We start from the raw sequence: 15,623 nt of genomic DNA, 5'->3' as shown, positions 1-15,623 counted from the left end.
GTAGAAAACAATCAATACAATGTACAGTTATCGCTAAGCTATATATCCAATGCTTTAGAATAATCCGAAATTGAAACAAGCGTGCATTCTCACATGACCCAAGTGAAACATACACTTAAAACACTGCTTTGATCATGTCTGTTTGATGTCTTGTTCACAAGTTACGATGAAAAAAAAATCCCACGTAATTAAGTTAAGATAGGAAGGAGGTGACCAAAGGTGACAGTGACAACTGGAGACCAGCATTTACCACAGTTTCAGAAGCAAGGGTATCATCACGTTGATCCGATTCATTTTTTCGGTATCCTAACACCGAGTCTCGCATCCTCTGATTGGATGACGCGAGGAAGTACAGATTTCCTATGCTGCCACAAGCCAAAATGTTAGCAGAACAAATACATGAAACAAAGCACGTGGTGTGAATTAAAGCGGTTTATCCAATCAAAGCGTATACTGTAGTTCTGGTCCAAAATGGCAAAATTTCAAAATATCTATAACGTAGCAAACAATAGAGAGTAAGTAATGTATGTTTGTTTTTGCAGATTAACTGTCAAAAGAAAAAAATCATTGCTTTGTATCTCTTCCTGCAGGTTTTGTACCTAGAAATGTTCTAATGTACACTAAAAAGCTCCATGGTAACGGAACCCATTGACAATTTAAAAATACTGTAAATATATTCATGCAGGTTAAGTTGAATCAAAGCAACTGTAAGAAGTCTGACTAGTGGTTTCGTTGGAACGTAATCTTATTTCAAAAAGTAGTACCACGAAGGGGTGTATCATTCAAAAGACGAGTTTCAGACTCTATTCAAATTCAAATATGGTGCCCCCTATCTCATAGTAGTACTTTTTTCAGCGTTGCATTGTCTGCATACAAAATGAGGGCAGTCAGAGTTCTTGCAATTCTTTACTTTTTGGTTGAACAACAAAGAGCCATTAAAACTAAATTTAAAGTTGATAGATAGAATAATGAATCATTGCTTTGTATCTATCTTTGCAGATGCTACTCATTAACATCTAATTAGCATATCAGCTCAGGTGTTCTACCAGTATAATTGTAGCAGTTGTGGTAGTAATAACTTCGCAGTGAATCATACAAATCTTTAACAAGAGGAAAATCTTTATCTAATCTACTTAGCGAGTCTGCTAACTAGCTTAATTCATCTTTATCAGATTATAAGCGAGTTACTAATATTAATAATTTGTAAGGAATACAGTATTGATCTGCTATTAGGAATAGTACAATCCTCTTGATAATAATGACGTACACTAGCTCTTGCTAGCCACCCCCCATAGTGCCGCTACTATGTGACAGTGATGATGATGATAGTGCTGATGATAATGATGATCAATAAAACTTAAGAGTGGTATCGCCGATAATGTTCGATAATAATGACAATAAGGATGATGATGAAGTTTTTGATGGCAATGTGAAACAAATTTCTTTTAAAAAAGAATGAGGACACATTTTTGCGCAGCTGCTTGTGCTTGGCGCCGACTATTCCATTTGTTATTTGAGGAGTGTCCTCTTTTGGGAAAGAATAGGTAATTATTTGGTTTATCTCAGTAAGTATTGAAGAAGCAGACTTATTATTATTTTATGATAACTATTTGAGTGTTAATGGAAAATTCATCTCATTTATTGGTAAATGTCGAAATCCAGTAAATCCCGACTGTATATCATAAGCCAGCTACTAATAAGCTGAATCAATTCGTGGCTGATAGTACCGTACAGTATGCTTAGCTATTCATTTTAGAGGCATTCTCAGATGTTCCAGAGATCATGCCCATTTTTGGTAGTTGAATAATTATTAAAAAATTTCAAATAGGCCAGCATTTGCCCCTTGCAATGAATTCCTGTATTATTCACAACTAGTTGCACAAAATTTCAATCATAAATTATGACAGTGTACTTTAAATAGAAAGTGAACATTAAGACTTAAAGTAGGAGTCTTTTTGGCGTGAATCACACCAAGGATCCTGCTAAGTGGGGTCCTTCTGGTGGTGAATTGGGCAGTACACTGGAAGACAAACCCCCTGCTCATTTCCGAAGAGCGTACTGCATTCTTTAACATGCACATGGGACCAACGGCTTAAACGTCTCATCCGAAAGACAGTGCGCTATTGTAACTTGTAATTGATCCCTCCAGCTGAAACTCAAGGAAAGCAGTGATGGGAATTGAACCGGGGACCTAGAGATCTCCACGGACATTAAAATGGATTCTTACTAGAGAGCAAAACTCTACAGAACTTTCCTCGCTACTGTACGCTATACAAAATAAAGTATATAAAGATTTTACATACACTATATAAAATTGTAGGCCAAAATTTGAGAATGTAGCAAATGTGATAAGGGACAATGACGTTTTTTGGATGCCAGAATTATGTCAAATTTGCCACAATTCGTTGATCACATCACGAACTAACACAATTAAATTCAATTGTGTTAGTTCGTGAAATAAAAAAAGCGTGTCAAAATACGCGCTGTTGTCGTTAAGGACTTTTTGTGTGGTAAAGAATACAAAATTGCTTGACAACCAATACGCGGTCGTTTTGACGCCTTACTGTGATTTCACGAACTAACACAATCTACTTTGATTGTGTTAGTTCATGATGTGAGCGACGAATTATTTAATTTTCAGCGGAATAATTACCACCGCCAAAATTTTTCGCTACTTAAGAGCAAATAGCTGTTAAAATGTGTTTGAATGTAGTTGAGTACAAATTTAAAAATTCTGGGACAAAAAATGTGTGATGTAATTTTCCATGAAAAATAACATTACTGAGCTCTATGCTGCTCTCACAAGTAATAATTAATGAAAAATGTACGTTTGAATAAAATAAAATTTTATATCAGTGGGACAATAAAGCTTTCAAAATGTCATCTTAACAGCCAATTATGCGAACAGATGCTTTACTTTGCTTTGATAATGTCACAATATTACAATTATCAGTATAACCACGGCTTAATTCAGCTTTCAAATTGTCATGTACTGTCATCAGTATGAAGAGGGGGCTTTCTTTCAAAAGGTCATATAGTAAAAGCTTAATCACTTCAGTAATAATACGTGTACACTACTTTATTATTACCATACTTTCAATTAAAAAAATGCATTATTTGGTTAAACAGAATTTATTGTAGTTCTGAGACTTTGGAATACACTGCCTAAATCGATTTGAGAGGCTTGCATCAATTTCCATTTTTAAAAAATAAACTGAAAACTCACCTGTTTAAATCTCTGTTGTGTCTCATGTTCTAGTGTATCCATAGTCCCTGCCCCGAAACCGAGACTCAGAAATACGGCGGGGGATATTTAAGTTCAGTTAAGCTTTAGCTAAGTGTGGTTAAGTGTAGCTAAGGTTGTCCTGGGTACAACTTTAAACTGCATCCGGTCGAGCCGCCGGCGACTAATTTGACAACCCCATTTTTGCGGTCTTCAGCGGGCCACTGAAATGGGAGGGTGTCATGGTCACCCTGCAGGAAAAACAGCTGAACAGAAGGCGGATGAACTCTCAGGAGTCCAGGGCCAACCATACTCAGTTTAATGAGTAGGCAATAAAGCTCAAAACAAATGTTAAACGCATAGAGGCTTTATGCATTATGCGCTCTATAAATCCATATTTATTATTATTATTATTAACAATAATAATAATAATAATAATAATAATAATAATAATAATAATAATTATTATTATTATTGTGAATATTCTTACATTTTGAGATCATCTGGTTTGGCACTACATTTTTGAGGTCATAACCTGTCAGGCATGACAAACCGTACTGTACCAACCAACCATGCTTTGAAAAAAATACTACAATTCACTTAAAACATTGTTTTAAGGCACTTTATAAAATATTTTTAATATAGTCTGATTAATGGCACTTTCAGGTACTGTACAGTATCTAGATTTTACCAATTAAGTACTGCACCAAATACTACAACTGTATAGTAAAGTTAGTTCAGTATTGTGTTTAAAAGAGTTTGTTCTATGTAAAATTAACGCCCTGTGCTATGCAGGCTTTTCATAGGCCTACTTAAGTACACTTCATGGGTCCTGGAAACTGGACGAGTAAACTTCTGGGAGATCTGGTTAAATGAGCCTTCTTAACGCATCTACTGTAATTTCACTTTTTCTGATGATACTCATCGTCATTGATTTCTGTGAGACAACTGATAAAGTAGTAAAAACAGTATACTTGGGACTCGTGAAATTTGGTTGAACTGACCTGGTAAAGTACATAATGACTATTGAAAACATTGTATGGACCTGTAGGTAAATTAACAAAATTCTTGGAATCACCTCTTGCATAATTATTCAGTGCTATCCTGAAACAGTGGTTAAAAAAAAAAAAGCAAAAAAAGAAAAAAAAAAGCGTTTTTATGTGAATCAAACGCTATTCATTTTTGTATGATTGTTAAAAATACAGTAAATGCTAAGTAAGACCATATACCTGTACAGTAAGTTATAATGAACACCTTCTACTAACAGGAAAGATAGTATCTTCATAATATTAATAATTTCTGCTACGAGAGTACAGTAATTAGGGTCAAGTGATATACATTACTATTGAAATGTAAACATTCCAATTAGCCTGGTACCAGTGTTCATCTTTGTGGTAAATTCACTGTCAGTTTGAAGCCGCCGGGTAAACTTCAAATACCCCCTCATTATTAACCAGTCAACCGTGACAAAAAACAACTGTTGCTGCATTAAGGACGAACCCAATTCCGAATGCATGGGTGAAATTTAAAGGAGTTAGCGTAAATAATCAGAAGATATTTTCCAATCTGATGGGCAATATGAAATGGTTGTTATCTATTCGAGAGCATCTATGATAGAAAGCATTACAAAACTGACCCATATGTGACTAATTAACAAAATATGATCCACAAATATTTCATCATCTATACAGTATTATTGAAGGCTGATAACTATGTTGAGAAAGAGGCTTATCAGCAGAGCCTATTATTATTATTATTACACTTAATAAAAACCAAAGGATCCACTGATTATTCGCAAATAGAATAGGAGTTTGGTTGACTCGTAAGAATGAAATTGTGAGGCCATAATTGATTCTACATTTCGTTCTTTATTAGAAAATTGTCAAGAAAGAATATAATCCATTAAGACAAAACTTAACTCTCAAAAATCAAAAACAAAAGATATATTCTGACCAATCAGACAAAGATATGCAGATTTATAGGAGACAACATGGGCTGCTGATAAACAAAATGATTATAGATTTTTGGAGGATGACTATGCAATCTAAGTAACACTGCACTGGAATAAACACCTAATTAGCTAATATTCATTTTAATTATTACTTGTTATTTGTTTATTACTACTATTCTTATATGAAGATTATTATTTGTCAAATATTTTGTATTTATAAATAAGCATCTATGGATGTTTACAATTTGCAAATTATTACGATGTCATTTCTCCTATTACTATTACTCAAGTATGTACTAAAATTGTTTATTTCAAATTCTTAAACATATCATGTTTTGAAAAATTATGCCTTGAATAATTAATTGCTTTTATTTTCTGCTTAGGAAAAGATTGCTTGTTAAAATGTGAATAACAGTAATGTATCCTCATGATGCTATAAATCCTTCTTAATTTGAATACATTACATTCTTTCTAGATCTTCTTACTGTACTTTCCTCTTTTGCTTAAGCAATTTAGATGTTCTCTCGTACTATTAATTTATTTGACTCAAAAGATAGTAAATTATGTGCAATTAGTAAAAATACCACAAATGCCTTTTTCTAAGTGTATTTAATACAAGGTACTTCAATGGAAAATTTATTTCAACCTTTCCAGTTGCTGATGTGATAATATGGAATCCATTAATTATTATTTTTGGTGAAAGTTTAATAATTTTAAATTAGATATTATTTGGTAAATTCTGTATTTAAATAATTCTCTGTATCTCATTCCATTAATATTTTGCCTTTTATATATTGTATGAAGTGACCAATAAACCTTATGTTGTATCAGCGGGAAATTATTTATCATAAGCAATTTCCTTTGAAATATCTACTCTCCATCTCTATAAAAAAACATCTTACCCAATTCAAAAATATCATTTTTATTCCATACTTGACTAGCAGTTTTGAATAATAAAATTTGTAATCTTCGTTTTTACAATGTTTTTAATAGTTAGCATTAACAAAAGAACAACTTCTTTTAAACCAAGTTGTGGGGTTTTCATTTTGCTTTATTTTATTTTTACTTGCATTATGTCAGTTCATATCTTTGTATTGTTCAAATTACTGTACCATATTGATCAGGTCCTCTAAGCAAATTGGGTCATCACCCTCATAAACTGTGTTGAAAATATTAATCTTAATCCAACAACTTGAATGGATTAAAAGAGATAAAATACCATAGTCACATACTAAAAAATTACATTAGCAAAACATATTAAACAGCAATAAATATTTCAATATGGTCAGAGAAAATAATAAAAGATTTTTTTTCTATTTCTTACAATGACTCACCACCTACAAGACAAAAAAATGTGTGTTTCTCAATGATAGTGACTTCTGCTCTAAGTCTAAAGGACCTCGGATTAGAAGACAGAGCTCTTTAACCACAAATTTACAGCTTTTTATTATTTATTTATAACATTTTGGATAAAGAAAAATAAAACAAAAAATCCTCCAAGGGATCTCCAAGGTAGAAAAGAACATGATCAAAAAACAAGAACTGAATTTAACAAAAAACACAAACAGGGTTAAAACAACATTATTAGGCCTATACATAGTAAAATACATAAAAACAAAAGTACACTGTAATAAATATTTAAAAAAAAATGTTTAATAATTAAAAAAAAAAAAAAAATTTTGTTTAAAAATTAAAAAAAAAAAAAAAATTTTTGTTTTAAATAATATAATACATACAATAATTTTTATAGGCATATATTCAATTATCTATTTACAAATCATTCAATTTTTAATTTCAACTACCTGTACAAAAAAAAAATTATACTTGCAATTTATTTAATAGATCTTTTCAATGAACTTACTGTTATGACATAATGCTAATAAAAACCCCAACAGTTTCAATAACACTAACAATAATGCTAATAATAATAATAATAATAATAATAATAATAATAATAATAATAATAATAGGATAAAATAAAAGAGCAATACGTCTTACAGAAATAATGTTCAGTTAGGTTCAAGACAAAATGATGAAATTTACACTTGATACTCACCAAACGCTGATAAGCCATCTCTAGTAATCAATATAATTTCCAAGATGTCAAAAAAGAAAACACGAAATGTACAGTACGTGATTGGTAATCTTGAATATTTTTTAGCTCAATTCTGGGGCTGCATCATGTCTATAAATATAGAGAGATGAATGAATAATTATGATTTAGAATCACATTGACCGTTTGCATTAAGGAAAAGTTGCTTTTCACAGTGCCACTGTGCCCGACGGTCGCCGGCCGAAGCAATTCCATGAAGAATGCAACGCGATGAAATTGAGAAGTGCATGCAATAATTTATAATGACAATCAGCTCAGTCTGCCATTGTCAATCAACAGACGGTGTTGCATCGTCAAGCGCTCGCAGACAGCAGAGTTTGATTCATTTGCTGCCGGTCGTACGTCCCTCTAACGACAGTGTGTGCAAGGCTTTGGACTAATGTAAAAAATAGGAAGATGTATAAATATTAAATACAGTATCAAGGGTCGTCGTCGAGTATACCAGGTACTGTACAATAATAAACTTCGGCAAAAGTAACACACTCCCTGATCATGCACCGTCTACCATTTAATACTGAGGGGCCTCTATTTCCTCTTCATTTTACCATTTTGTACCATTTGAATTTACGTTAACTACTGTAATTATTATGGCTTGAGTATCTAGGTAGGCCTTAATTCATTACAGACGTCACGATATCAATGTCATGTTTGTAAGGTAAAAATCACAGCGGAACCCTCAAGCACGAAGTTCTTTCTACACTCTGTGACTGAGTGACAGGCTCTATCTTTACCTCTTCAACCATGCATGGAACATTCTTTAATTTTAAAAACAATGGATGCGCTATTTCCAGATTCCAGTGTATGAATAGTTTGCATACAATTCGATTGTACCAAAAACTTTACATAAATCATCTAACTTACCTTTCTAAAAGTGTAAACAAGTAAAGTATACCGCGGAAAACTTGTGAAGCATCATAAACAACATCTAACTTCCTTACGTCATGGAGAAAGATGTTGGGCAGCTCCTCTTGAATTCCCGGTTCACTTTTTTTCACGACGGACGTCATGTGCACAAAGAGGGCGGTATAAGAGTTTTACCAGCCAATTTTTTTTTAAAGAATCGTCTATTATAGATTGTCGTTCCTCAGGGGCAGTGCCGGCTCTAGGATAATCTATGGGATGGGGGAGGGGATTTTTCATAGACACCAGAAATGTTGGAGAATCATCGTTCATGCAGCAGGTGTGCGGTGGTACTTCCCAGATCGATTTTTTTTTTTTAAATTGGCTAGATGGCCGGAAATGGCTGGGATGGGAAAACTAGGCCTATTTTTTTTTTTGATCCAACTGCCCGACGAGCTTTAGTCGATAGGGGGTTTGACCAGACCGATCGGGTTTGACCAGACCGATGGGGGGGGGGGGAACACCCCTCCCCGCTGGCGCCGCCAATGCTCAGGCGATGACTTAGAGGTATGCTAATCAGGCTTTAGCTGCCACCCCCAACCCACTATTTTACTAGCCCTGTTTTTCTTATCACTGTTAAAATAGCTTTTAATAAGGCATTGAAAATAGTTTATACCGAGTACCACCGCACACCTGCTGCATGAGCGATGATTCTCCAACATTTCTGGTGTATATGAAACGAAGACCGAATACCCCAAAAACGAAGACCTATATTTTATTTTGTTTTAATGATAATACACCAGGCTCTGTCAAAATCAAAATTACGAGATTATTTGTACGGCTGTTTGTGAAATTGTCAAGGGTTTTCGTTACACTCTATGGGTTTACAGTAACGAAGATTTCTATTTTTTTTTTAATTACCATTTTGAAAATGTTTCGAAATCGTCATTAAACTATTGTCCAAAGTTTAAAGTAATTTAATTATCAATAATACAACAAGTAAAATTGAAATTTGATTTCCTCGGATACACAAAAACAGTAAAAAATATCAACAGTAAGATTCTATTCTAAATAATAAAGTTCCAGAGAATGACAACTAAAAAAAAAAATAAAAAAAATAAAAAAATAACATAAAATAAAAATAATAATAATAAAAATAAAAACCTTAATACAAAAAAAATTTATAAAATTGCAGTTTAAATATCATTATATCAATTTATTTCTTAACTTTATAAAATATATACAGAATATTCCAAAGTAAGTTTAAAAAAGATTAGAAAAATTTCAGGTAAAATAAAGTCTCATATCCATCAGCTCAGTATAATTCTTAATTTAGTATACATAATATAATACAAAAATAGTTATAAAATAAAAGTACAATGTTTAAGATTAAATGGATAGAACAAAGGATTGTTTTTTTTTTTTTTTTTTTTTTGGAGGACGGAGTGTGGGTGAGGATAATTAAACGAAAATGGTCCCGATTAGCACAGTCAAGTAAGCGTTACATTTACATTACTTGAATTGATAATTTCAGCATAGGTTCTCATTTACGTACAGCAATGAGGAAAAGGTCTATTTATATATTAATTTTTGTTTTGGTTACTGTATATTGTTTTTAGTACAGATGACTGACTTTGGAATTTCCCATGCCATGTGGTGACACGTAGCGTAATTTCCCGATCATTGTTGAAAAATTGAAAGGAGGTGTTTTAGAAAGGTAAGTTTTGAAAATATAAAGGTAGGATTTCTCTTAAAGTTACACATTGTAACGACGAATTGCTAATAAACGATCTGGCGCTAAATCCACTTTAGTAGGCCTACTTTACCCGACATGCCATGGAATAAAGTTAATATGAAGGTTAGGGTTAGTGCAGTGTACTATAGTAAATTTAATATAGTAAATTGCATTGAGGGCCAAAATCTTTCCAGTATATACATAAACTATAATACTTTATGCAATTTTGAAATATCTAGCCTAGCCCTAATTGTTTTTCACAGCTTATCATTTCAACTTCATCAGTGACTCTTTGAACGTTGCTACTAAGCCAGAACTTTGATAATGTGGTTGGGCAGATTATTTTGGTAAGAGATACTTTGAAGAACCCGAAAGTAGAATATAAAATGTATGATACTCTTAAATTTCTGTTTGTAGTACTTCTATGCTGATAATCAGGCGCGGATTCAGTAGCCGCCCCTGATAAGGCCAAAAAAATATGTTTGTTTGCCCTCCTCCACCCGCCCAAAACTCACTGAAAAAATAGGGGCGGAAAAACAAAAACTTAAAAAAAAAATTTGTTTGAGCTCTTTTCTTTACAAATAAAAAAAAAAATGAGTGAATTACCTTTTTTTTGTCAGATGCCCTACAAATTAGTCTAAAGTTGTCTGATGTAAGATATTGCCATTCTATAGTCATCTCTTTGGGTTATTTTTATTCCATCTGATGAGTATTAAAAAAAAAAAAATTATAAAAAAACTTTTTCCATCCGCCCCTATCTATCATTTTTGAAAAAAGAAGGGCAAACAAATAATTTATTTTGTTGGCCTAATGTATGTACTTATAATACATTATAAGTAATAATTATAGACATGATGATGATTATGATGGCGCATTATAATAGATGCAGCGGTGCCTGGGTGGGACAGCGGGTATATTGTTTTCCTAGAATGCTGGTTATATAGGGCAAAACGGTTAGTTTTATCCTGGGTTCCAGGAGTTAATTGGGTTAAGATAGTATAATACATACTCCAAGTATCGAAATGCATGCCATCGTGTCAGGATTTAATATTTCGATATTAATTATGTCATCATCAGGATAATACGGTACTTAATGAATTCTATGAAATATAATCTTTTTATTGCACTTAGTACGCGCCATACCAAATTTAGCTGGCGTCCCATACATTATTTCTATTTTTGTCTAAATTAATTTAGTCGTTGGTGGCGCTGGTTAGAATAAGAAAAGAAGTAGTATGTAAGGATGGCAAGTCTATCAGTTTGAACGTAGATGATTAGACCTCTTATTTTTATGACGATTGATTCACTGGTTAGGCCTATGATTGAGAAACCGATGTAATAAATGATTATTAGCCTATACTCAGTAGTTGATCATTCACAAATTCAAACTCAAAACCAATAACAAAACAAAACTTTTATTGGGTAAATTAGCCCACATAGTAAAATACATGAATTAAATAAAGAAAAATATCCTTTCTAGTCCCTGGCTTCTATTTTGAATTCCTTGATCCACCACTTCATTTTAAGAAATACACTTATTGTATTAAATTGATTATATGTATTACGTTTATTAAAATAAAATGGATATTACGACGATGACCAATCAAGATGGGGGGGGGGGAGAAGAGGGAAATGGTCATAACGGTTGTGATGATGAGAAAGGTCACGATAACGGTGGTGATGATAATGGTTTCAATTGTGGTGACATGATGGAAATGATGATGATTTTGATAAAAATGTTTGGGTTTGGGTAATATTGATAATGGTAACTGTGATAGGCCTATTGTACAAAAGTTGTGAAGATTATTAAAGTAGGTATAACTTGTTGATGATTATGAATTGCTGAAAACCATTTAGGCCTATTGCTTACAAAATTGACATTTTTATGAAGATAGGAGCCAAATGAACTTATTTGAATTTGTTTACCTTTACTTTTTATCTAGGCAAGTTTGGCCTAACTATACCGGTAGATATCCAAGTACCTGGGATAGGCCTATGTACGAAGCACCATCATCACACCGACTTGTAGAAGTATCAAAATATCAACACCAGGATGAATATGAGAAAATACAGAAATTGTTCAGCAAGACACTTCCAGAAGGAAATATCACAAAACTCGAACGGGTTCAAAATTATAAATGTTGGGATACATATGCACGGTAAAATTGTTTTTATTTAAAATGACAATCGCAGCAGGAATGCGTTTAGAAACTACTTTATCATCCTTTAATGCGTATTTAAGTTACTCATAATTTTTATTGCAAATCGGAGTGTTTCTTCCATTTTATCACTTTTAATTTAAAGTTGACACATACTAAAAGCCCCTTTGATAGTTTTGCCAAGGTCCAACAAAACAATAACGTGCGTAAATGTACATAAACATGTGCGTTTTTGTAATAATAATTGGTAATAACGATATATTTTTTCATTTCAAAAAAGGCAAAAAGAAGTCATGATTAATAATAATGGCTTTAATAAAGAGCTTCAACTTTTCCATGGCACCACAGAAGAAAGTGTTGACGACATTTGCCGCGAAAATTTTGATTTCCGTCTGAGTGGAACGCGAATTGGTGTTGCTTATGGTCAAGGTGCATATTTCGCACGAAAAGCCAGTTATTCTGATCGGTACGCAGAAGCCGATGCAGACAACATAAAACAAATGTTTGTAGCACGAGTTCTTGTTGGTAGGTACATCCTTGGAACAGAGGACATGCGAAGACCGCCGTATGTAGATCAATCGGATAAAACAAAAGGAATGTATGATTCTTGCGTCGACAACGCAAGTAAACCAAATATCTTTGTGATATTTGATAACCAGCAAATATATCCAGAATATCTAATCACATATTCCATACAACAATTTTATGGAAGTGGTGCCTATCAAACTGTGTATAGTAATACTAACCAGCAATGGTCAAACCCTAATAGTGCCCAATCACCCCATAATAGTGGCAACCACCAGGCATCAAATCAGTTTAACACATTACCTTTTAGGAAATTTTTAAGAAGTGTGGTTGGTGCCTATCAAACTGTGTATAGTAATACCAACCAGCAATGGTCAAACCCTAATAGTACCCAATCACCCCATAGTAGTGTCAACCAATTTCAAAATTTTTGGACTTCGATAAAGTCAATAAAAAATACACTTAAACCCATTTATAATAAGTATAATAATATTTCCACACACTTACAAATATTCACATTATTATTCATCATATCACTTTCAGTATTATTATTTTATACTTCATCTTCTACTGTTGTTGCATATCTATTATTTTGCTTATTGACATCGACCGTGATTTATATAAAGGAGATAAATGTCAGGTCATTGCCTAGGAGTATGATAATACTAATACTATCATTTTTTTTATTATTATCATTAGTATTACAATTATTTACGTATGGGTTACAAATAATCTTGTCATTTTCTTTTAATTATTTTTCTATGTATATACTGATTTCCATGTTTATATCCGCCATGATCTATGCAAATGAAATGAAAATTGATGTCAAGTTTGCTTATAAGCGGTTATTATTATCAGAATTATTAATAGTATTATTTTTATCAGTAATCCAGTCATTTCTACATTTATTAATACTATTAACTTCATATTGTTACAATAATTTTGGTATATTGTATCTTATGATTTCCATGGTGATATTTACCATTTTATATACAAACCAGAATATGGCTGGCGAATATAAATATAAATGTGGTTTAATATCAGAATTAGTCATGCTACTAATGTTACCAGCTTTACCATTATTTCTTTATGTATTACATATATTATTATTGTGTTGCAATAATAAGAATGTTATATGTATTGGCTTAATGGTTTTAATGATTATACTTGCCGCTTTCTATCAAGACAAGATGAAAATAATGGACGGGCATGTGTTTACGTGGGTATTAATATCAGAATTAATAATAATTTTATTGTTACCAGTATTGCAATTAATTCTGTATTTGTTACAGATATTATTATTTTTTTTTGTTTTTATATTTCTACTGGTTTCCATTTTGATACCCACCATGATCTTAAATCTAGTATGCATGTAGTAAAGTGTATATTATTGTTATTAATTGGACAGTTATAACGCACCTAGATAGATCCTTATCATTTGATTGGTGTATTTTGTATCACGTGATATTGGTTGGTTCCATCCTTGAATTTTTGTTCTATTAATTTTGTCCCATTGCACGCACTCTGCAACCTTCTCATTTTCTGGACGATGGGCTGTTCTATTCAGAAAAAAGGTAGACTTAACTAAAATTGCAATAGACTTATGTATCTTGTCTTTTTTCTATATTTATACTAATATATTCCTTTGCCATTTGTGTCTTTTGAATATGTTTGTAGTTAAACTTTTAAATACAGTGGTTTTAGGTTTCATCGTTTGTATTGCAATGTCGTGATTTATGTGCCGTAATTTAAGATCTTAGTTGTATTAATGTCTCTGTTAAAGCATCCGAAAACCAAATTTCATCTGCACCAAGTTGTGCACGTTGAGGAAAAAATGTATCTTGTAACATACTCTATTTTTTTTCATAAAATATCAAATGACAATGATCTATTGTGTTATAAAACGAATAATGAATGTTTTTTTTTATTCGTGCAATCTTTCAATTCAAGTTTAAAGATTGACTGTGTACAATTCAATTCGGCCCCGCCTCATTGCTTGAAACAGTCAAACTTTCAACTCATAAAAAATATTCTTCGCATTGCACTCATAAACATTCATTATTTGTATAATATTTAGCCAGTATAACGCCTATTTGTTAACACTCAATATTTTTGTGATGATTAACGCACTCTCCAATCCCAACCTTAAGGAGAGGCAAATTCAAGTTTTAATCGCCAAAACTTGGGTTCGAGTTCAGATAGCAAGAATAGTCCAATTAATTCGCAATAAGTACGGAAATAGCATAGGACTATATAGAGATGATGGGCTTGCGGCGTTCAATGGAACACCACGGGAAATCGAACAAATAAAAAAGGACCTTTGCAGTGTTTTTAAGAAACACAACCTGAAAATAACCATCGATTATCAACTACCTTGATGTAACGCTCAACCTCAACGACGGAACATACAGACCGTACTTAAAAGACAAAAACAAGCCGCCATATGTACACTCCAAGAGCAACCACCCACCTTCCATATTAAAAAACATACCGGAGGGTATTAACAAGAGACTATCAGAAATATCATCCAACGAGACAGCCTTTAACGACACTAAAAAAACACTAAAATAACCTACCAAGAAGCTCTTAATGAAAGCGGGTTTGAATATGAACTAAAATATAACCCTTCTATTAACACTCACACTAACAAGAAGAAAAGAAAAAGGAACGTTATTTGGTTTAATCCACCCTACAGTAAAATGTAATGTAAAAACTAGAATTGGCCACGTATTCCTTAGAATTATAGATGATTGTTTTCCACATAATCATGTATTAAGAAAGATTTTTAATAGGAACACTGTTAAGATAAGTTATAGCTGCATGCCTAATATAGGATCTATAATCTCTGCCCATAATAAAACCATACTAAAAAATGACAAGGCAGAAGACAACTGCAAGCTATGCAATTGCCGAAACCATAATGAATGCCCAATATTTGGGAAATGTCTAAGTAGCAGTAGGGACGACAATAATGAAGTTGAAACATACATTGGTCTTACGGAAAATACATTGAAAAGTAGATACAACGGGCATACATGCTCATTCCGTAATGATAAATACAAGAATAACACTACACT

General features: G+C 32.6%; 1 protein-coding gene and 1 long non-coding RNA gene across 4 annotated transcripts; one reads left to right on the top strand and one right to left on the bottom strand.

Moving 5' to 3' along the window:
• Positions 1-4,282: 4,282 nt before the first annotated feature.
• On the bottom strand, positions 4,283-8,294 carry LOC117113786. The gene is made up of 3 exons (XR_004446252.1): positions 8,149-8,294; positions 7,231-7,359; positions 4,283-4,327 (listed from the first exon to the last, which is right to left on the bottom strand). It is a non-coding gene; the product is annotated as an uncharacterized LOC117113786 (long non-coding RNA).
• Positions 8,295-9,378: 1,084 nt separating this feature from the next.
• On the top strand, positions 9,379-15,101 carry LOC117113785. Of its 3 annotated transcripts, none has more exons than XM_033257216.1 (4): positions 9,629-9,844; positions 10,126-10,209; positions 11,806-12,021; positions 12,302-15,101. In XM_033257216.1, exons 2-4 carry the CDS (start codon positions 10,187-10,189, stop codon positions 13,920-13,922), a joined length of 1,860 nt encoding a protein of 619 aa, XP_033113107.1. In that variant the 5' UTR covers positions 9,629-9,844; positions 10,126-10,186; the 3' UTR covers positions 13,923-15,101. The 3 variants fall into 3 exon arrangements, with proteins under 3 accessions (XP_033113108.1, XP_033113107.1, XP_033113109.1); XM_033257218.1 differs by having other exon boundaries at positions 10,126-10,250; XM_033257217.1 differs by lacking the exons at positions 9,629-9,844; positions 10,126-10,209 and adding an exon at positions 9,379-9,621.
• Positions 15,102-15,623: the final 522 nt, after the last annotated feature.

This window comes from Anneissia japonica, unplaced genomic scaffold (genome assembly GCF_011630105.1).
Source record: "Anneissia japonica isolate Jap-2015-1 unplaced genomic scaffold, ASM1163010v1 scaffold287949_len505691_cov196, whole genome shotgun sequence".
Taxonomy (NCBI): Eukaryota; Metazoa; Echinodermata; class Crinoidea; order Comatulida; family Comatulidae; genus Anneissia; species Anneissia japonica.
This window is presented reverse-complemented; position numbering and strand designations above follow the sequence as displayed.

Coding starts and splice junctions, on each gene's coding strand:
- LOC117113785 (XM_033257217.1), top strand. CDS start 9,599: ATGGTCCCGATTAGCACAGTCAA. Junction 9,622..11,805: donor GTCCCGATTAGCACAGTCAA/GTAAGCGTTACA, acceptor CTTTTTATCTAG/GCAAGTTTGGCCTAACTATA. Junction 12,022..12,301: donor TGTTGGGATACATATGCACG/GTAAAATTGTTT, acceptor ATTTCAAAAAAG/GCAAAAAGAAGTCATGATTA.